The sequence below is a fragment of the Bos mutus genome, chromosome 16 (genome assembly GCF_027580195.1).
Source record: "Bos mutus isolate GX-2022 chromosome 16, NWIPB_WYAK_1.1, whole genome shotgun sequence".
NCBI classification, from domain to species: domain Eukaryota; kingdom Metazoa; phylum Chordata; class Mammalia; order Artiodactyla; family Bovidae; genus Bos; species Bos mutus.
In genome coordinates this window covers 57877711-57900901 of record NC_091632.1, presented here as the reverse complement: position 1 = coordinate 57900901, position 23191 = coordinate 57877711, and the positions used below count along the sequence as shown (strand labels likewise).

At 38.6% G+C, this 23191-nt stretch overlaps 1 protein-coding gene across 1 annotated transcript in view; it reads left to right on the top strand.

Annotated features, from left to right (window-relative positions):
* DNAH14 (dynein axonemal heavy chain 14) overlaps positions 1-23191 on the top strand; it is a 354570-nt gene that overhangs the window by 130186 nt on the left and 201193 nt on the right. Inside the window, exons 26-27 of the mRNA XM_070384410.1 lie at positions 11285-11372; positions 18233-18486. Coding sequence (XP_070240511.1) covers positions 11285-11372; positions 18233-18486 — 342 coding nt within the window. The remainder of the gene's footprint in view (positions 1-11284; positions 11373-18232; positions 18487-23191) is intronic.

Genomic DNA, 23191 nt, shown 5'->3' with positions numbered 1-23191 from the left:
CAATAATTTATAACACAATGTTATTTTTAACATTTCTGTGTCATGTAAATATTTCTTGAATGAAGAAGGGATTTTAATTCTTGCTTTTATTTTTTTTACTTTCTACTAATACTAAAGTACTTTTCAGTGCTGGTTAGTATGTATGCCCGAAAGATCCATTCTCTGCCTTTTTTTTTTTTGGTCTTATGTCCATCTGGGATGCTCATGTCCATGAGTGCTCATATACATGGACTTCTTACCCTCTAGCTCCCAGTTGGGTAGGGCAAATGTGAGACTCTCTGTCTGCCTTACTACAGTTTTGACAGACTCTTAAGTTCCTTTACCTAAAGTCACAGCTTTTGACAAATGGCCCTTCTCCAAAGTCCCCAGCCCTCACCAGTTTCCAGTAATATTGTTCCCCTTATTCATTCAATCCTTTGATAACAATGACCCCCATTTGCTAAAATGTGATACTTCAAGCCCTGCTGGTTCCTTTAACCCTGCCCTCATCCTCTGCAGAGTGTACCTTCATTAAACTCTCTTCAAGTAATCTTTTGAATGTGCTGTTTCCTGCTTACTGATACGCTGCCTTTAAGCAGTTATTTTTATTATCAACTCATTTGGACTCCTGCTTGCTATCCTGTTGTTTTCTAACTGGACTTTTGGTTTGGGGTTTTCTTTTCACTTACTATTGTTAGACTGAGTTTCTTAATCTCTTTTATTGTAGCTGTGCTAAAGTTACACTTTTTTTCCTAGTGAATACTCAATATTTTAATATACTTAGTGAAGCATTTTAATCAAATTCTGTAGTATCTCTGATTTTTCCCCAAAGAGCATGAGTCAATTCATAATTCCCTCTCATCACCTTGTAATTATTTAGGATTTTATTCCACATTGCTCTTAGTTCTCTATTTATAGGTCAATACTTATCCATGCTTGGGCTTCCCTGGTGGCTCAGATGGTAAAGAATCCATTTCCTGGGTTGGGAAGACCCCCTGGAGAGGGAATTGCAACTCCAGTACTCTTGCCTGGAGAATCCCATGGACAGAGGAACCTGGTGGGCTCTGGTCCATGGGGTTGGCAAGAGTTGGACACGACTGAGTGACTAACACTTTTAATTATCCATGATTAGCAAATTTGTGGTTTGTTTTGTTTTCATTTACTTCCTCATTTTAGTTTTTCTATTGGAAAGGATTTCTGCTCTTTTTCTTGTTATTAATTTCCCTAAAATGTTTCACCATTCTTGGTTATCTGTTCATATTTATACTGGCAAGTCCCTCTTCTCCTACAAACAAATATTAGTTTCTAATTACAAATATTAGTTTCTAGTATCTGTACCTATCAGACTGTAGGTATTGCTTGACAAGCAGAATGTGTAGGACCTAGTCCTGAGTAGAGAGAAGAGTAAGTAAGTAAGAGAAAAGTAGCTTCTCTTTCAATGTATGGAGGTTGCTTTTCATTTCTGCTGGCAGTCACAAGCTACCCATGACATTTGACTGCCACTCTAGTTCCAGCACTGTTTCATTATTTTATTTCTTATGGAAAAATGCCAATGTCAGCTTTCTTTGTTTCCTTCCTTCCTCTCTGTACTTCCTTCTCCTCCTTTCTTTCCTACAGTCTTTTAAAATGTGTGGAGTTATTTCAGGCTTCATTTTGCTTCTCTGTCCAGCCCCAAACCTAGGAGAACTCTACCAAACACTTCCCTGGATTTTCATTCTGAATGGCTAATAGCAGCTCAGGATGGGGGAAAGGGGAATTGGAGGAGGCAGAGGCCCATTCGTTTCCCTATTGAGAAAGCCCTCTCTTAATTAATTTACCTAAAGATTTGTCCTGGGCTCAAATCTCAACATTTTTTCCATCTGTTAGGAAATTCTCAAGTTTTTAATGCACTAGAACATACTTTCTTGTTTTCCAACTCTTTATATGTGTAATTTTTCATGTATTTTCTCTCATTTGAAGGAATATGGTTCAGAATGAAGATAGGACTGTTTAGTTAGAAATCTTGATCCACTTTCTCCTGATAGATTTTTTTAAACTTAGAACAAATATTTCCAAAACTATGGAGGAAATAAATTATACTGCACTTGTGTGTATATTCATATAAATATAAACATGGAAAAAATAAATATCAAAATAAAAAGCAAAGAACTAACAAAACCCAAGCTAATTATCATAAATATTCATGCAAGTGTGTTTATTAACTGTTAATAAAAATGTTTTGTTTTGGGAGATGCTGTTTGGGAGATACAGCAATGCAATAAGTTATGAAAGAAACAGTAAAGGTATTTCATGAAACAGTGAAAATAAGGCCATTAAATTAAATAAAAGGTCATTTTAATTGGTGAAAGGTGCATTTTCCACTGATATTACTTTGAAATAATTAAGAAGTTATTATAAATATACTTCTCAGCAGCAAAGATAAGAAAATAATACAAATAGACACTGTAATGCAGCAAACATTTAAAGAATATTCATTTAAAATATTCTAATAAATGTTGATAAATTTTAAATGAAGTAATTTAAGCATTAGAAGAAAATAAATTAATTTAGAGTTGAGAATTTCTAAGGCATGATGTCAGAGATAAAGCACAAGATTGAAGAATTTCACCATGTAGAAACTTTGAAGTTCTGTATGAAAAAAGAAACTCACCATAACAATATTAAAACATGTACTTTTGGCACATAATAAGTGTGGTGTTAAATTAAAATGTGGGGATATTTTTCATAATTATATTTTCATTACTTTTTAAAATTAATTATTTATTTTAATTGGAGGTTAATTACTTTACAATATTGTAGTAGTTTTTGCCATACATTGACATGAATCAGCCATGGGTGTACATGTGTTCCCCATCCTGAACACCCCCTCCGAACCCCCTCCCCATCCCATCACTCAGGGTCGTCCCAGTGCACCAGCCCTGAGCACCCTGTCTCATGCATTGAACCTGGACTGGCAATCTATTTCACATATGGTAATATAAATGTTTCAGTGCTATTCTCTGAGATCATCCCACCCTCACCTTCTCCCACAGAGTCCAAAAGTCTGTTCTTTACATCTGTGTCTCTTGTGCTGTCTCGCATATAGGGTTATCATTACCATCTTTCTAAATTCCATATATATGCGTTAATATACTGTATTGTTTTCTTTCTGACTTACTTCACTCTGTATAATAGACTCCAGTTTCATCCACCTCATTAGAACTGATTCGAATACATTCTTTTTAATAGTTGAGTAATATTCCATTGTGTATATGTACCACAGCTTTCTTATCCATTCATCTGCTGATGGACACCTAGGTTGCTTCCGTGTTCTGGCTATTGTAAACAGTGCTGCGATGAACATTGGGGTACATGTGTCTCTTTCAATTCTGGTTTCTTCAGTGTGTATGCCCAGCAGTGGGATTGCTGGGTAGTATGGCAGTTCTATTTCCAGTTTTTAAAGGAATCTCCACACTGTTCTCCATAGTGGCTGTACTAGTTTGCATTCCCACCAACAGTGTAAGAGGGTTCCCTTTAACCCACACCCTCTCCAGCATTTATTGTTTGTAGACTTTCTGATAGCAGGCATTCTGACTGGCATGAGATGGTACCTCATTGTGGTTTTGATTTGCATTTCTCTGATAATGAGTGATGTTGATCATCCTTTCATGTGTTTGTTAGCCATCTGTATGTCTTCTTTGGAGAAATGTCTGTTTAGTTCTTTGGCCCATTTTTTGATTGGGTCGTTTATTTTTCTGTATTGAGCTGCAGGAGCTGCTTGTATATTTTTGAGATTAATTCTTTGTCAGTTGTTTCGGTTGCTATTATTTTCTCCCATTCTGAAGGCTGTCTTTTCACCTTGCTTATAGTTTCCTTTGTTGTGCAAAAGCTTTTAAGTTTAATTAGGTCTCATTTGTTTATTTTTGCTTTTATTTCCATTACTCTGGGAGGTGGGTCATAGAGGATCCTGCTGTGATTTATGTCAGAGAGTGTTTTGCCTATGTTTTCCTCTAGGGATTTTATAGTTTCTGGTCTTACATTTATATCTTTAATCCATTTGAGTTTATTTTTGTGTATGGTGTTAGAAAGTGTTCTAGTTTCATTCTTTTGCAAGTGGTTGACCAGTTTTCCCAGCACCACTTGTTAAAAGAGATTGTCTTTTCTCCGCTGTATATTTTTGCCTCCTTTGTCAAAGACAAGGTGTCCATAGGTGCGTGGATTTACCTCTGGGCTTTCTATTTTGTTCCATTGATCTATATTTCTGTCTTTGTGCCAGTACCATACTATCTGGATGACTGTAGCTTTGTAGTACAGTGTGAAGTCAGGCAGATTGATTCCTCCAGTTCCATTCTTCTTTCTCAAGATTGCTTGGACTATTCGAGGTTTTTTTGTATTTCCATACAAATTGTGAAATTATTAGTTCTATTTCTCTGAAAAATACTGTTGGTAGCTTGCTAGGGATTGCATTGAATCTATAGATTGCTTTGGGTAGTATACTCATTTTCACTATATTGATTCTTCCAATCCATGAACATGGTATATTTCTCCATCTATTTGTGTCCTCTGATTTCTTTCATCAGTGTTTTATAGTTTTCTATATATAGATCTTTTGTTACTTTAAGTAGATGTATTTCTAATTATTTTATTCTTTTCGTTGCAATGGTGAATGGAATTGTTTCTTTAGTTTCCCTTTCTGTTTTCTCATTATTAGTGTGTAGGAATGCAAGGGATTTCTCTGTGTTAATTTTATATCCTTCAACTTTACTATATTCATTGATTAACTCTAGTAATTTTCTGATGGTGTCTTTAGGGTTTTCTACGTAGAAGATCATGTCATCTGCAAGCAGTGAGAGTTTTACTTCTTTTCCAATCTGGATTTCTTTTATTTCTTTTTCTTTGATTGCTGTGGCTAAAACTTCCAAAACTATGTTGAATAGTAGTGGTGAGAGTGGGCACCCTTGTCTTGTTCCTGACTTTAGGGGAAATGCTTTCAATTTTTCACCATTGAGGATAATGCTTGCTGTGGGTTTATCATATATGGCTTTTATTATGTTGAGGTGTGTTCCTTCTATGCCTGCTTTCTGGAGGGTTTTATCATAAATGGGGTTTAATTTTGTCAAAGGCTTTCTCTGCATCTACTGAGATAATCATATGGTTTTTATCTTTCAATTTATTAATGTGATGTATCACATTAATTGATTATGTAAATATTGAAGAATCCTTGCATCCCTGGGATAAACCCCACTTGGTCATGATGTATGATTTTTTTACTATGTTGTTGGATTCTGTTTGCTAGAATTTTGTTGAGGATTTTTGCATCTATGTTCATCAGTGATATTGGCCTGTAGTTTTCTTTCTTTTTTTTTTTTTGGTGGCATCTTTGTCTGGTTTTGGTTTTGGTATTAGGGTGATGGTGGCCTCAAAGAATGAGTTTGGGAGTTTACCTTCCTCTGCAGTTTTCTGAAAGAGTTTGAGTAGGACAGGTGTTAGTTCTTCTCTAAATTTTTGGTAGAATTCACCTGTGAAGCTGTCTGGTCTTGGGCTTTTGTTTGGAAGATTTTTGATTATAGTTTCGATTTCCATGCTTGTGATGGATCTGTTAAGATTTTCTGTTTCCTCCTGGTTCAGTTTTGGAAGGTTATACTTTTCCAAGAATTAGTCCATTTCTTCCAAGTTGTCCATTTTATTGGTATATAGTTGCTGATAGTAGTCTCTTATGATCCTTTGTATTTCTGTGTTGTCTGTTATGATTTCTCCATTTTCATTTCTAATTTTGTTGATTTGATTCTTCTCTCTTTTTTTCTTGATGAGTCTGGCTGATAGTTTGTCTATTTTATTTATCTTCTCAAAGAACCAGCTTTTAGTTTTGTTGGTTATTGCTATAGTCTCCTTTGTTTCTTTTTCATTTATTTCTGCCCTAATTTTTAAGATTTCTTTCCTTCTAATAACCCTGGGGTTCTTCATTTCTTCTTTTTCTATTTGCATTAGGTGCAAAGTTAGGTTATTTATTTGATTTTTCTCCTGTTTCTTGAGGTAAGCTTGTATTGCTATGAACCTTCCCCTTAGCACTGCTTTTACTGAACCCCATAGGTTTTGGGTTGTTGTATTTTCATTTTCATTTGTTTCTATGTGTATTTTGATTTTTTTAAAATTTCTTCTGTGATTTGTTGGTTATTCAGAAGTGTGTTGTTTAGCCTCCATATGTTTGTATTTTCAATAGTTTTTTTCCTGTAGTTGACATCTAATCTTACTGCATTGTGATCAGAAAAGATGCTTGAAATGATTTCAGTTTTTTTTAATTTACCAAGGCTAGATTTATGGCCTAAGGCTAGATTTATGTGATATATCCTGGAGAATGTTCCGTGTGCACTTGAGAAAAAGGTGAAATTCATTGTCTGAGGGTGAAATGTCCTATAGATATCAATTAGGTCTAACTGGTTCATTGTATCATTCAAAGTTTGTGTTTCCTTGTTAATTTTCTGTTTGGTTGTTCTATCCATAGGTGTGAGTGGGGTATTAAAGTCTCCCACTATTATTGTGTTACTGTTAATTTCCCCTTTCATACTTGTTAGCATTTGCCTTACATACTGTGGTGCTCCTATATTGGGTGCATATATATTTATAATCATTATATCTTCTTCTTGGATTCATCCCTTGATCATTATGTAGTGTCCTTCTTTGTCTCTTTTCATGGCCTTTATTTCAAAGTCTATTTTATCTGATTATGAGTATTGCTACTCCTGCTTTCTTTTGGTCTCTATTTTCATGAAATATCTTTTTCCAGCCCTTCACTTTCAGTCTGTATGTGTCCCTTGTTTTGAGGTGTGTCTCTTGTACCACATATATAGAGGTCTTGTTTTTTTATCCATTCAGCCAGTCTTTGTCTTTTGATTGGGCATTCAACCCATTTACATTTAAGGTAATTATTGATAAGTATGATCCCATTGCCATTTACTTTGTTGTTTTGGATTCGAGTTTATAAACCTTTTCTGTGTTTCCTGTCTAGAGAAGATCCTTTAGCATTTGTTTAAGAGCTGGTTTGGTGGTGCCGAATTCTCTCAGCTTTTGCTTGTCTGTAAAGCTTTTGATTTCTCCTTCATATTTGAATGAGATCCTTGCTGGGTATAGTAATCTGGGTTATAGGTTTTTCTCTTTCATCACTTTAAGTATGTCCTGCCAATTCCCCTCTGGCCTGAAGAGTTTCTGCTGAAAGATCAGCTGTTATCCTTATGGGAATCCCCTTGTGTGTTTTTGTTGCTTTTCCCTTGCTGCTTTTAATACTTGTCCTTTGTGTTTGAGCTTCATTAATTTGATTAATATGTGTCTTGGGGCTGTTTCACCTTGGGTTTATCCTGTTTGGGACTCTCTGGGTTTCTTGGACTTGAGTGGCTATTTCCTTCCCCATTTTAGGGAAGTTTTCAACTCTTATCTCCTGAAGTATTTTCTCATGCCCCTTCTTTTTGTCGTCTTCTTCTGGGACTCCTATGATTCAAATGTTGGGGCATTTAACTTTGTCCCAGAGGTCTCTGAGTTTGTCCTCATTTCTTTTAATTCCTTTTTTTCTTTCCTCTCTACTTCATTTATTTCCACCATTCTGTCTTTCACCTCACTTATACTCTGTTCTGCCTCAGTTAATCTATTGCTGGTTCCCTCCAGAGTGCTTTTGATCTCAGTTATTGCATTATTCATTATTGATTGACTCTTTTTTATTTCTTCTAGGTCCTTGTTAAATATTTCTTACATCTACTCAATCCTTGTCTCTAGTCTATTTATAACTCCCATTTTGTTTTCAAAATTTTGGATCATCTTTACTATCATTATTCTGAATTCTTTTTCAGGCAGACTCCCTATCTCCTCCTCTTTTGTTTGGTTTGGTGAGCATTTATCATTTACCTGCTGAATATTTCTCTGCCTTTTCAATTTGTTTAGATTGCTGTGTTTGGGGTGGCCTTTCTGTAGGCTGGAAGTTTGTGGTTCCTCTTTATTGTGGAGTTTGCTCCCTGTGGGTGGGGTTGGACGAGTGAATTGTCAAAGTTTACTGATTAGGGAAGCTTGCGTCTGTATTCTGGTGAGTGGAGCTGGATATCTTCTCTCTGGAGTGCAGTGAAGTGTCCAGTAGTGAGTTTTGGGATGTCTATGGGTTTGGTGTGACTTTGGGAAAACCTGTATTTTAATGCTCAGGGCTGTGTTCCTGCCTTGCTGGAGAATTAGTGTGGTATGTCTTACTCTGGAACTTGTTGGCTCTTGGGTGGAGCTTGGTTTCAGTGTAGGTATGGAGGCTTTTGGATGAGATCTTGTCAATTAATGTTCCCTGGAGTCAGGAGTTTTCTGGTGTTCTCAAGTTTTGAATTTAAGCCTTTTGCCTCTGACTTTCTGTCTTATTCTTACAGTAGCCTCAAGACTTCTCCATCCATACAGCACAGATGATAAAATATCTAGGTTAATGGTGAAAAGATTCTCCACAGTGAGGGACACCCAGAGAGGTTCACAGAGTTACATGAAGAAGAGAAGATGGAGGAGGGAGATGGGGTGACCAGGAAGAGAAGAGGGGTGTCAAAAGGAGAGAGACCAATCTAGCCAGTAATCAGTTCCCTATGCTCTCCACAGTCTGGAACACCCAGAGAGGCTCACAGAGTTACACAGAGAAGAAGGAGGAGGGAGATAGGGGTGACCAGAAGGAAAAGAGGGGGAGTCAAAAGGGGAGAGACCAGTGTAGGCAGTAATCAGTTCCCTAAGTGTTCTCCACAGCCCAGAACACCCAGAGAGATTCATAAATTTAAGTAGAGAAGAGAAGGGGAAGGGAAGAGATAACAGGTGACCTGGGGGAGAAAGGGGAGAGTCAAAAGGGGAGAAGGCAATCAAGCCACTAATCACACCCCTAAGTAAAAATGGGTACTGAAGATTAGATTCTTAAAGGTACAAAATGGTTAACAAATACCAAAAAGCAAAGATTAAAAATCTAGAGTAGAAATTAGACTCTCAGTAATATAATATTAAAAATGCAAAACAAAATCAATCACAAAAATTATAAATATATATATATATATGAAATTTACTTTAAAAAATAGGGTCTTTTTTTGCAAGGTAATAGTAGGTTAGAAAAATGAAAATTAAAGGAGTGATAAAGAACTTTAAAATTAAAAAATGATAATAGTAAAAATATATCTAGCAATTTCTCTGGAGCTGTTGAGGGCAGTATGGGGTCAGTTCAGTTTCAGATAGTTCCTTGTTCCAGCTTATACTTCTTCTTAAGGTCTATAGAGAAGACCCCTTCCAATGCTTAGTCAATGTTAACTACAGGGTTTTAATACGTTGCACCTGTCCCTTCCAGAGTGGTTCCCCCTTCTTTGTTTATTTTGGCTTCCTCTGTTTGCAAGTCTCTTCAGTGTCTAATTTCTGCCCTGACATAAGGGGGAAAAGGTGGTCACTTATTTAGGCTCACTTGTTCAGTTGTATTGTGGGGAGGGAGGAACACTGCAAACAAATATCACTGGTGTGTGTGGGGAGTGCTCCCAGTGTATGGACCACACTGGGTTTGCTCCAGCTCACAGTGGTGTGTGCTTTCCCAGTCTACACTGCTCAGGCTCTGCTGGAATACTGTCCAAAGCAGGCCCTGCATTTTATGCACTTCCCAGGTCTAAGCTGCTCAGGTTCATGTTCTCGGGTACTCCGCAAATGCACAGACTTGGTTGGACGTGTGTTCTGTGCCCTTCACAAGCAGCTCAGGCGACCAGGTTCTTGGCAAGCGCACTGTCCCAGGTGGTGTCGTAGCATCTCAGTTTCCCAAGTGCGCCACGAGAGCGCTGTCTCAGGTGTGCTGTGTGTCTCCTCTGGGGAGCTGGTCTCAGGCTGCAACCCTCCTGGCAGATGTCAACCGTCCAGGATCCCAGGAAGACTTGGTTAGCAACTGGGAGCCTGCTCACAGTTTGGTGGAGTACGCCGTCTCTGGGGCAGAGATTGCCCCTTGCCTTCTGGCTCTGGCTGTCACTCGCCTGCCTCTCTGCTTCTGGTGGGGGAAGGGACCGGTCCGCAGCCAGCTAGGTCTCCTTTGGTATTCATTCAATCCTTTATTCTGTGAGCAGGCCAGGCTGCACCTTATGTTAGAGCTTTACGCAGGAAGGTTCTCTCATTTTTTTTTCTCTCTCTGGCTATCCCACAGTTTGGGTTGCTATCTCATGTTAGCTCCCTCAGATTGTCCCCAGGGCATTCAGGTCTGGTCCTTACCCTAAGCATGCAACCTGCTCCTTCTTGTCCAGCCCCCGCTAGCTGGTGGCGTACAGAGGCGTCTGGGCTACTTCTCCGCTGTCAGTTGCAGTTAGGCACCTATTCTGTGGGTTTTTTTTTCTCTCCCAGTTATGTTGCCCTCTGAGATTCCAAAACTCCCCACAGACCCACCGATGAGAGGGTGTCCTGCTATTTGGAAACTTCTCCTCCTTCATGACTCCCTCCCCAGGACAGGTCTCCATCCCTAACTCTTTTGTCTCTCTTTTTGTCTTTTATATTTTGTCCTACCTCCTTTTGAAGAGAATGGTTGCCTTTCTGGGTGCCTGGTGTCCTTTGCCAGCATTCAGAAAGTTGTTTTGTGGAAGTTGCTCAGCATTCAAATGATCTTTTGATGAATTTGTGGGGGAGAAATTGTTCTCCCTGTCTTATTCCTCCACCATCTTAGGACCACCCTCCCCTCTTCATTACTTTTAAAAGTTAAATTATAATTACTTTTTAAAGTTAAATGTAGGGCTTTACTGTTAAAAATCACCTGATCATTTCAGTCCAATATTCAACTTTGTTGAAATTATTTCAAATACTGTTTTTACCATTGATAGTATTAGAAATTCAAAGCTAATAGGTGTCATCTCCTAGTTTAATATAGTCCCAGGTGGCACTAGTGGTAAAGAACCTGCCTGCAAATGCAGGTAGACACGAGGCACAGGTTAGATCCCTGGGTCAGGAACATCCTCTGGAGGAGGGCATTGCAACCCAGTCCATATTCTTGCCTGGAGAATCATATGGACAGAGGAGCCTGGTGGGCTATGGTCCATAGAGTCACAAAGAGTCAGACTGAAGCAACTTACCACACATGCACACCATCCCAGAAACTCAATGGTTTTATTGGAAATGTGCAGATGATGTTAAAGAGGAATTTAAGGAATATACATTATGCATGAATTAAAGCTCTATTATCTCTGCTTTGTTATTTATATACCTAAATTAGAACAGAAAACTCAGAGAGCCTAAAGGAAAATTCCTGTGTTATCTTATGCTTAATCATTAAATGGCCACAATCAGTGATTAAATATAAATATTATAAAATTTTTTTTGCTTATAGATTTATAAGTCAAGGAGTTGATGACTGGTACTACCAACAGTTTTCCCTATGGGTGCTGTCTCATCCAGGACAAGTGGTACTGACTGTGGTAAGTAAATACTTCTTTGATGTATCAGTATTTAATCTGTAACTACATGCCCAGAAAACAAAGATTTAGAAATAAACCATTATGAAGGTTACTGATATAGGTAACTCTGAACTGCATCAAAAAATAAAATGGAGAGATGGTTGACTTGATGGACAGACACCTGACAAAGTAAATATTAACGTTTATTAAGGAACATAGTGATAGGTATATGGGTATTCATTTTATAATGTCTTCAACTTGTCCATGCTTTTAGAAATGTTCAGGATAAAATGTTGAAAGAATATAACTCGTGAATTATTTTGTTGTTTGTTCAGTCATGTCTGAATCTTTGTGACCCCATGGACTGGAGTCCACTAGACTCCTCAGTCCTCCACTATCTCCCCAAGTTTGCTCAAACTTGTCCATTGAGCAAGTGATGCTATCCAACCATCACATCCTCTGTTGTCCCCTTCTCCTCCTACCCTCAATCTTTCACAGCATTAGAGTCTTCTCCAGTGAGTTGGCTCTTTGCATCAGATGGCCAAAATATTGGAGCTTCAACTTCAGCATCAGTATTTCCAGTGAATAGTCAGTGTTGATTTCCTTTAGGATTGACTGGTTTGATTTCCTTGCAGTCCAAGAGACTCTGAAGAGTGTTCTCCAGCATCACAGTTCAAAAGCATCGAGTCTTCAGTGCTTAGCCTTCTTTATGGTCCAACTCTCACATCCATACATGACTACTGGAAAAACCATAGCTTTGACTATTCATACCTTTGTCAGCAGAGTGATGTCTCTGCTTTTTAATACACTGTCTAGTTTGATCATAGCTTTTCTTCCAAGGAGCAAGCATCTTTTAATTTCATGGCTGCAGTCGCCAACTGCAGCGATTTTGGAGCCCAAGAAAATAAAATCTGTCATTCTTTCCACTTTTTTCCTTTCAATTTGCCATGAAGTGATGGGACTGTATGCCATGATCTTAGTTTTTTGAATGTTGAGTTTTAAGCCAGCTTTTCACCCTCCTCCTTCACCTTCATCAAGAGGCTCTTTAGTTCCTCTTCAGTTTCTGCCATTAGAATGGTATCATCTGTTTATTTGAGGTTCTTCATATTTCTCGTGTCAAGCTTGATTCCAGCTTGTGATTCGTCCAGCCTGGCATTTTGCGTGATGTACTCTGCATATAAGTTAAATAAGCAGGGTGACAATATACAGCCTTGATGTACTCCTTTTCCAATTTTGAACCAGTCTGTTGTTCCATGGCTGGTTCTAACTGTTGCTTCTTGACCCGCATACAGGTTTCTCAGGAGACAGGGAAGGTGGTCTGGTATTCCCATCTCTTTAAGAACTTTCCACAGTTTATTGTGATCCACACAGTCAGACTTTAGTATAGTCAATGAAGCAGAAGTATATGTTTGTTAGGAATTCCCTTGCTTTTTACACAATCAAGCAAATGTTGGCAATTTGATCTTTGGTTCTTCTGCCTCTTCTAAACCTAGATTGTACAACTGGAAGTTTTCAGTTTATGTACTGAAGCCTAGCTTGAAGGATTTTGAGCATTATCTTGCTAGCATATGAAATGAGCATAGATGTATGGGAGTTTGAATATCATTTGGCATTGCCCTTGTTAGGAACGGGAATGAAAACTGACCTTTTCCAGTCCTGTGGCCACTGCTGAGTTTTCCAAATTTGCTGGCATATTGAGTGCAGCACTTTCACAGCATCATCTTTCAGAATTTGAAATAGCTCAACTGGAATTGGATCACCTCCACTAGCTTTGTTCATAGGAATGCTTCCTAAGGCCCACTTGACTTCACACTCCAGGATGTCTGGCTATAGGTGAGTGACCACATTATACTATTTTTTTGTATGGTTCATCTGTGTATTCTTGCCACCTCTTCTGCTTCTATTAAGTCCTTGCCATTTCCGTCCTTTATTGCGCCCATCCTTGCATGAAATGTTCCCTTAGTATCTCTAATTTTCTTAAGTGATCTCTAGTCTTTCCCATTCTATTGTTTTCCTCTATTTTTTTGCATTATTCACATAAGGCTTGCTATTCTCTGGACCTCTGCATTCAGTTGGGAATATTTTTCCCTTTCTCCTTTGCCTTTTCTTTCTCTTCTTTTCTCAGCTATTTCCCCAGTCTCCTCAGAAAATCACTTTGTCTTCTTGCATTTCTTTGTATTGGGGATATTTTTGGTCACCACCTCCTGTACAGTATTATGATTCTCTGTCCATAGTTCTTCAGGCACTCTGTCTATCAGATCTAATCCCTTGAATCTATCTGTCATTTCCACTGTATAATCATAGGAGATTTGATTTAGGTCATACCTGAATGGTCTAGTTGCTTTCACTACTTTCTTCAGTTTAAGCCTGAATTTTGCAATAAGGAGCTCATGATCTGAGCCACAGTCAGCTCCCGGTCTTGTTTTTGCTGACTGTATATAGCTTCTCCACCTTGGGCTGCAAAGAATATAATCAATCTGATTTCAGTATTGACCATCTGGTGATGTCCATATGTAGAGTCGTCTCCTGTGTTGTTGGAATAGGGTGTTTGTTATGACTACTGTGTGCTCTTGGCAAAACTCTGTTAACCTTTGCCCTGCTTCATTTTGTAGTCCAAGGCCAAAATTTCCTGTTACTTCAGGTATCTCTTGACTTCCTACTTTTGCATTCCCATCCCCAATGATGAAAAGGACATCTTTTTATTTTGATATTAATTCATAGAATCATTTGGCTTCTTTGGTATTAGTGGTTGGGGCATAGACTTGGATTACTGATGTTGAATAGTTTGTCTAGGAAACAATTCGAGATCATCTGTCATTTTTGAGTTTGTACCCAAGTACTGCATTTCAGGTTCTTTTGTTGGCTATGAGGGCTACTCCATTTCTTCTAAGGGATTTTTGCCCACAGTAGTATGTATAATGGTTATCTGAATTAAATTCTCCCATTCAGGTCCATTTTGGTTCACTGATTCCTAAAATGTTGATGTTTACTCTTGCCATCTCCTGCTTGACCATGTCCAATCTACCTTGACTTATGAACCTAACATTCCAGGTCCCTATGCAATATTGTTCTTTACAGCATCAGACTTTACTTTCGCCACCAGACACAAGCACAACTGAGTGTCATTTGTGCTTTGCCCAGCCTCTTCATTCTTTCTGAAGCTATTTCTCTGCCCTTCCCCATTAACGTATTGGACACTTTCCAACCTGGGAGTTGGCGGGGGGGTACATCTTCCATGGAGTGTCATATCTCTTTTCCTTTCATACTGTTTATGGAGTTCTTGAGGCAAGACTATTGAAGTGGTTTTTCCATTCCCTTCTCCAGTGGATCACTGGGCAAAACAGGTCTTACTTACTGGGCAGAAATCAGGGTATCAGCAGGGCTGTATTCCTTTATCCATTTCTTTGTCTTTTTTCCATCTTCTGGAATTCTTTGATTCATAGCCCCTTCCTTTATCTTCAGAGCTACCAGCGTCACCTCTCTTTGACCATTCTTCGGTAGTTTATCTCCCTCTGTGTAGAAGCAGAGGAAGTTCTCCAATTTTAAGGATACACATGATTACACTGGCCCCACTCAGAAAATCTAGAACTTCCCTGTCACAAGGTCTTAATCAACTGTTCCCATCATAAGGTGACATATTCACAGGTTCTGGGGATTAGCACATGGGTAGAAAAAAAAAAGAAGGGGAAAAAAGAAAAAGAAGAGAAATTATGAGATTTGTTATGGAAGCTAAGGGAGGAGAGAGGGACGTTTTTTTTGTTTGATTTTTCTCTAGAAAAAGTGAGTGGTAATCATTTTTAAATGCTCTAGAAAGGTCTGAAAACTCCATTATGTCTGTCAGTTATTAGGGTCAACATGAACCTCAGAGATAGCAATTTTTCTGGAGTAATGAAAGTAAAAACCATATTGCCATGAGTTACTATTACCAAGTATTTTGAAAGTACACTTGGCCTTGAAGTTCTCTGTTAAGTTTTAAAATAACATTACATTTTTTTACTTTTCCTTGACCCACCCTAATTTTCAAGTCTTTATTAAAATAACCTGGGATAATGGACACAAATTCTGATTATCTGATTGGTCTCCTTTGTCATTCATTTGCCTGAATATTAATAAAGTGCTCTCAGATCTTAAGTCAAGGACTTATTTAAGCTGTTGTTTATGAAGACAACAAAATTATAATTAATCAATATGCACATTTCTGCAGTTTACCAGGCACTGAAATAATCAAATCTGCTGTACTAAGAAAGGATCTTTCCCAAACACCTGGTCTTCCAAACATGCTTAATAATTAGAAGCAGTCAGTAATCTGTTTCCAAAAATATTTTATGATAGATTTCAACTTCACTTACTGAACATATTTTTGTTTTCCCATGTCTGCCTTACTTACTGCAAATTTCCCATCCTGGTATGAAATTTACAACTTCCCTTCCTCTTGTAAACACTTCTACATATGTAACATAACTAGGAACTATCTCTGAGTGGACACCTGTTGGGATAATAAAATGTTTACATGCAGTAGCCACTAAGAGAATTTCAATATAGATTTAATCAAACTATAGTGGTTGAGAAGTCCTCTTTGTTTAGCTAAATAAATAGATAAAATCTAGTTCATAGTCCGATTTACCATATCCAAACCTTCCCTCAACCTACATTGAGGCAGCCTCGGAGAGGGTCTCAGCCCACTGGTTGCTCTCTCCTGAGGCTGTGAATCTTGAATAAATACCTCAGGTGTGACAGCACAGTGACTTTTGATCAGACTCTTCTGTGGCATGACCATGACTATGGTTCCTGATGCCTGGCCTAGATTCTTGCTTCTGCCCAGTTCCTAAGCCTCAGCTCTCACCTCCAGCTAATCTGCTATTAGAGGTTTACAAGATGCTTTCGGGAAGTCAGAATTAGTTTCTGTTGCATGCTGCCAAAACACTAACTGATACATCAAGTTTCCCATGTGGGTACACTTATCTTGCCCTGGAAAGAAAAAAAATCTCACCATTCTATGTATTACCTCTATGCTAATTATTCTAATATTTATTTCTTCATAGCTCCTCTTGTGTATTTCTTGAGAGTGCTAAGTAGCTTCAGTCTTGTCTGACTCTTTGTAACCCCATGGACTGTAGGCTGCCAGGCTCCTCTGTCCATGGGGATTATCCAGGCAGGAATACTGGAGTGGGTCGCCATGCCTTCCTCCAGGGGATCTTCCCAACCCAGTGTTAAAACCCACATCTTTATGACTCCTGCATTCGCAGGCAGGTTCTTTACCCCTAGTGCCACCTGGAAAGCCCATGTATTTCTTAAGCACTTCAAATTCAGTATATCCCAAATGAATCCATTGTGTCCCTTCACCTACAGCATGCTATTCCTTCAATAGATATAATATCTTAGTGAGTGGAATCACAATTCACTTAATTACAGGCCAGAAACCTATGGACCTCATGAAATATCTCCCTCCATTAAATGCCAGGTCAATTTGACTTAAGCCAGTAGCCTTTTTAAAACTTCTCTGGTATGTATGGAAAGAGTGACAAAAGATGGATCCAATAATAGAAGTTATGTGAGGAACTAAAAAGCCTCTTGATGAAAGTGAAAGTGGAGAGTGAAAAAGTTGGCTTAAAGCTCAACATTCAGAAAACGAAGATCATGGCATCTGGTCCCATCACTTCATGGGAAATAGATGGGGAAACAGTGGAAACAGTGTCAGACTTTATTTTGGGGGGCTCCAAAATCACTGCAGATGGTGACTGCAGCCATGAAATTAAAAGACGCTTACTCCTTGGAAGGAAAGTTATGGCCAACCTAGATAGCATATTCAAAAGCAGAGACATTACTCTGCCAACAAAGGTTCATCTAGTCAAAGCTATGGTTTTTCCTGTGGTCATGTATGGATGTGAGAGTTGGACTGTGAAGAAGGCTGAGCACCGAAGAATTGATGGTTTTGAACTGTGGTGTTGGAGAAGACTCTTGAGAGTCCCTTGGACTGCAAGGAGATCCAACCAGTCCATTCTAAAGGAGATAAGCCCTGGGATTTCTTTGGAAGGAATGATGCTAAAGCTGAAACTCCAGTACTTTGGCCACCTCATGTGAATAGTTGACTCATTGGAAAAGACTCTGATGCTGGGAGGGATTGGGGGCAAGAGGAGAAGGGGACGACAGAGGATGAGATGGCTAGATGGCATCACCGACTCGATGGACGTGAGTCTGAGTGAACTCCGGGAGTTGGTGATGGACAGGGAGGCCTGGGCGCTGCGATACATGGGGTCGCAAAGAGTCAGACACAACTGAGCAACTGAACTGAACTGAACTGAAAGATCCTAAAAATTACAAACTTAACCTATTTCTGAGTCCCACTCAGAAAACAGATATACTTTAAACAGATATAATTTAAGCTTGGAATTATGATACCGTTATTACTGTCCCCAGGTTCTTACTTAGCCTAAGTGATGATAGATTAAGAATATAAAATTTAGAAAATATAAATGTTGGTGATAAATGTGTTTTCATTTATTAAAGAATAAGCTCCCACAAGCATTAATCAAAGTTCAATTTCTAAGTGTCAAATGTATACAAATGTGTAAGCTCTGTCTTTTACACACATATGATGACTCTTGCATAATACACACCACATATCATTGTTCAGTAGCTCAGTCGTGTCCAACTCTTTGCGACCCCATGGACTGTAGCATGCCATACTTCCTTGTCCTTCACCATCTCCCAGAGCTTGCTCAAACTCATGTTCATTGACTCAATGATGCCATCCAACCATCTTGTCCTCTGTTGTCCCCTTCTCCTGCCTTCAGTCCACACCACACCACTCTTGAGAATATCTATTTTCATTTATAAAATTTATGCTTCAAAATTATTACTTTTATATCTTATTTTTTCAGAGCCAGATCATATTTTATAATGATTGTATCAAAAGTTTTGTGAGTTCTCATCCAAAAAAAGAGGTGGAAAAAGTCCATGCTCATATGATACATCATCTAGAAGAGGTTGCAGAGCTGGTGGTGCTGGATACTCATAACTCTCGAGCAAAAGTTGTACTAGGGGCGTTGCTTACCCTGTATGTTCACTGCAGAGACACAGTGAGAAATTTACTACTCAAAAGTATTTTCAATGCAGATGATTTTGAGTGGACAAGGTAAGTAGATCGAAATTACAACTCTAAAATAACTTCTCATATACCTATCTCAGGTAAGTTAATTCTCTACCTCGAATTTTGTCTGACCTGAGTTTTATCTCTCTAGGATTTATAGAAATTCTAAGCAAATTCCGCCAACTTAAGTACATATTTCTGTGCTTTCTTCTTCCTCTTTTCCATTGTTCTTCTCCTTCATTTTAAGTTATTTTTGTTTTATCTTCCCGAACTGACCACACTCCTCTTAGCTGTGTTTTCCCTTTTACCATTTAGCCAGAGAGCAGTTTTCAATGGGTAGTGAAAGAAGCTCTACCTCAAGCCTCTTCTTCCCCCCACGTGCTGTCAGTTCTGGGACAGACCAAGCTGGTAAACAAATCAGAGGACATTCCTAGCCAATTCTCTAACTCAGAACTCCCTTCCTCCTAAAAAGTGCAAGTCACTCAGTTGTGTCTGACTCTTTGCAACCCCCATAGACTGTACAGTCTGTGGAATTCTCCAGGTCAGAATACTGGAATAGGTAGCTATTCCCTTCTCCAAAGAATCTTCCCAACCCAGGTATCCTGCATTGCAGGTGGACTCTTTACCAGCTGAGCCAACAGGGAAGCCCAAAAATACCTGAGTGGGTAGCCTATCCCTTCTCCAGCCGATCTTCCCTACTCAGGGATTGAACTGGAGTCTCCTGCATAGCAGGTGGATTCTTTACCAGCTGAGCTACAGGGAAGCCCTTCTTCCTACCCAGGGGCAATAAGTATATAGTCATATACATGTAGTATTTCATATACAAATATGAAAGTATAGAAAAATAGTGCCATTGATTTTGGTGAAGAAATCAAACATAAGATTCCTATAATAAATATAGTTTCAAACTTCTGAATTAATTTTTTTCTTAAGTTTCCTCTCTTCATAGGAAAACAACTGCCTTACCTGTATAAGATCCTTGATTCTCAAAGAAAGTTTTTTATTTTTTAATAAATTCTGTATTAGCATAAATTTCCTGATTTTAGGTATGACAATTTCCTTTAAACTCTAAGGAAAATAGAGTGAAAAGAAGCTGTTGCATTTGACTGGCACCACTGTCTACTATGTTTTATCAGAATACTTTATATTGTATATATATATTCATATGTTTGTTTTACTGAAGTATAACTGTATACATTCTTAATTGCTAAAAGAATATGTCATGTCTGTGAGCCCTCACGCTGCATAAAGTTTAGCACGTCATTATTACTTTCTATTGACTGTCTTTAAAAGTGAAAACTAAAAGTGGAAGAGCATTTACAGAAAAGCAAACTAGGAGAAAGAAGATTCTATTAATACTAAGACTCTGAGTTATCTATGATTCCAAGGGTATAGCTTCCATATAGTGTGCCTTGGTGTCCCATGGCACCATAGGGCACTCACAACTGTAATATTTTTTAAACTTTTGAGAGACTATAAGGACACTATAAGATACCAGAGTTTCTTTGATGACTCAGTGATAAAAAATCTGCCTGCCAACGAAGGAGAGGCTAGTTTGATCCCTGGGTCAGGAAGATCTGTTGGAGAGGTAAATGGCAACCCGCTCCAGTGTTCTTGCCTAGGAAATCCCATGAACCAGAGGAGCCTTACAGCCTATAGTCTGTGGGATTGCAGAAGAGTCAGACAGGACTTAGAGACTAAACAAACAAGGGATATATAACATCAGTAAGATAACCAGCTACTAACAGTTTGAAGCAGTTTACAATGTTAATATCAGATCATGCTACAACCTTTCAGTGACCTCTTATCTTTGCAAAGGTAGGTTTTTGGCAGTGGCCCTGTTAAAAAGCAAGCACTGAATTAAAATTAATGTGGCACAGGAAGTAAGATTGGCATGATCCAATCTCATTTCAAAGTTTGAAACATTATGCAGTGTACAACTGGTACACACAACCTTCCAGTTATTTAAGAATGAAATAAATACATTTTCTTTCAATGTATTTGTATAATTAAAAAAATTAAGCTACTGTAATTCATTAAGACAAAAATGCTTCTTAAGCTGCTTTGGGCCTAAAAATTAATAAAAGAAACTATGAAATATTACTTATACACCACAGGTATAGTGAAAAATCTTTTCCTAAATACATACAATATGGTCAGTTAAGCTATGACAAAGGAGGTAAGAATACAGGTAAGAAGACAGTTTCATCAATAAGTGGTCTTGGAAAAACTCAACAGCTCCATGGAAAAGAATGAAACTAGAATATTTTCTCACACCTTATACAAAAAGTAAACTCAAAATGGAATAATGACCTAAATATATGACCTGAAACCGTAAAACATTCAGAAGAAAGCATCAGCTCAGTTCAGTCGCTCAGTCGTCTCCGACTCTTTGCGACCCCATGAATCACAGCACATCAGGCCTCCCTGACCGTCACCAACTCCCGAAGTTCACCCAAACTCATGTGCAACAAGTCGGTGATGCCATCCAGCCATCTCATCCTCTGTGGTCCCCTTCTCCTCCTGCCCCCAATCCCTCCCAGCATCAGGGTCTTTTACAGTGAGTCAGGTCTTCGCATCAGATGGCCAAAGTATTGGAGTTCCACCTGCAGCATCAATCCTTCCAATGAATACCCAGGACTGATCTCCTTTAGGATGGACTGGTTGGATCTCCTTGCAGTCCAAGGGACTCTCAAGAGTCTTCTCCAGTACCACAGTTCAAAAGCATCACTTCTTTGGTGCTCAGCTTTCTTCACAGTCCAACTCTCACATCCATACATGACCACTGGAAAACCATAGCCTTGACTAGACAGACCTTTGTTGGCAAAAAATATCTCTGCTTTTGAATATGCTATATAGGTTGGTCATAACTTTCCTTCCAAGGAGTAAATGTCTTTTAATTTCATGGCTGCAGTTACCATCTGCAGTGATTTTGGAGCCCAAAAAATAAAGTCTGACACTGTTTCCACTGTTTCCCCATCTATTTTCCATGAAGTGATGGGACCAGATGCCATGATCTTAGTTTTCTGAATGTTGAGCTTAGAGCCAACTTTTTCACTCTCCACTTTCACTTTCATCAAGAGGCTTTTGAGTTCCTCTTCACTTTCTGCCATAAGGGTGGTGTCATCTGCATATCTGAAGTTGTTGATATTTCTCCTGGCAATCTTGATTCCAGCTTGTGCTTCTTCCAGCCTAGCATTTCTCATGATGTACTCTGCATATAAGTTAAATAAGCAGGGTGACAATATACAGCCTTGACGTACTTCTTTTCCTATTTGGAACCAGTCTGTTGTTCCATGTCCAGTTCTGACTGTTGCTTCTTGACCTGCATATAGGTTTCTCAAGAGGCAGTTCATGTGGTCTGGTATTCCCATCTCTTTCAGAATTTTCCACAGTTTATTGTGATCCACACAGTCAAAGTCTTTGGCATAGTCAATAAAGCAGAAATATATGTTTTTCTGGAACTCTCTTTCTTTTTCCATGATCCAGCGGATGTTGGCAATTTGATCTCTGGTTCCTCTGCCTTTTCTAAAACCAGCTTGAACATCAGGAAGTTCACGGTTCACATATGGCTGAAGCCTGGCTTGGAGAATTTTGAGCATTACTTTACTAGCAGTGTGAGATGAGTGCAATTGTGCAGTAGTTTGAGCATTCTTTGGCATTGCCTTTCTTTGGAATTGGAATGCAAACTGACCCTTTCCAGTCTTGTGGCTGCTGCTGAGTTTTCCAAATTTATTGGCATATTGGGTGCAGCACTTTCACAGCATCATCTTACAGGATTTGAAATAGCTCAACTGGAATTCCATCACCTCCACTAGCTTTGTTCATAGTGATGCTTTCTAAGGCCCGCTTGACTTCACATTCCAGGATATCTGGCTCTACGTGAGTGATCACACCATCGTGATTATCTGGGTCATTAAGATCTTTTCTGTACAATTCTTCTGTGTATTCTTGCCACCTCTTCTTAATATCTTCTGCTTCTGTTAGGTCCATACCATTTCTGTCCTTTATAGAGCCCATCTTTGCATGAAATGTTCCCTTGGTATCTCTAATCTCCTTGAAGAGATCTCTAGTCTTTCCCATTATGTTGTTTTTCTCTATTTCTTTGCATTGATCACTGAGGAAGGCTTTCTTAGGCAGTATGCTTTTTGACATTTGTCTTAGCAATTTTTTTGGATATATCTCCTCAGACAAGTGAAATAAAAGCAAAAATAAACAAATGGGACCTAATCAAACTTAAAAGCTTTTGCAAAGCAAAGGAAACCATCCACCAAACTAGAAAACAGCCTACTAAATGGAAGAAAATATCGGTAAATGATACATCTGATAAAGGGTCAATATCCAAAGTATTAAATGAAAAAACCTCACACAACTCAGTATCAAAAAAGACAACCCAGTCTAAAAATGGGCAGAGGACCTGAACAGATGTTTTTCCAAAAGAAATACAAATGGCCAACAGATGTATGAAAAGATGCTCAACATCACTAATCATGAGGCAAATGCAAATCAAAACCACAATGAGATATATCACACCTATCAGAATAGCTACTCTCAAAAAGACAGCAAATAACAAGCATTGGTGATGATGTGAAGAAATGGGAACCCTCATGCACTACTGATAGACATGTAAGTTGGTATAGCCGTTCTGGAAAACAGTATGGATGCTCCTCAAAAATGATCTACCAATTATACCATGTATATTTATCTGAAGAAAATGAAAATACTATTTCAAAAGATACATGCACCCCAA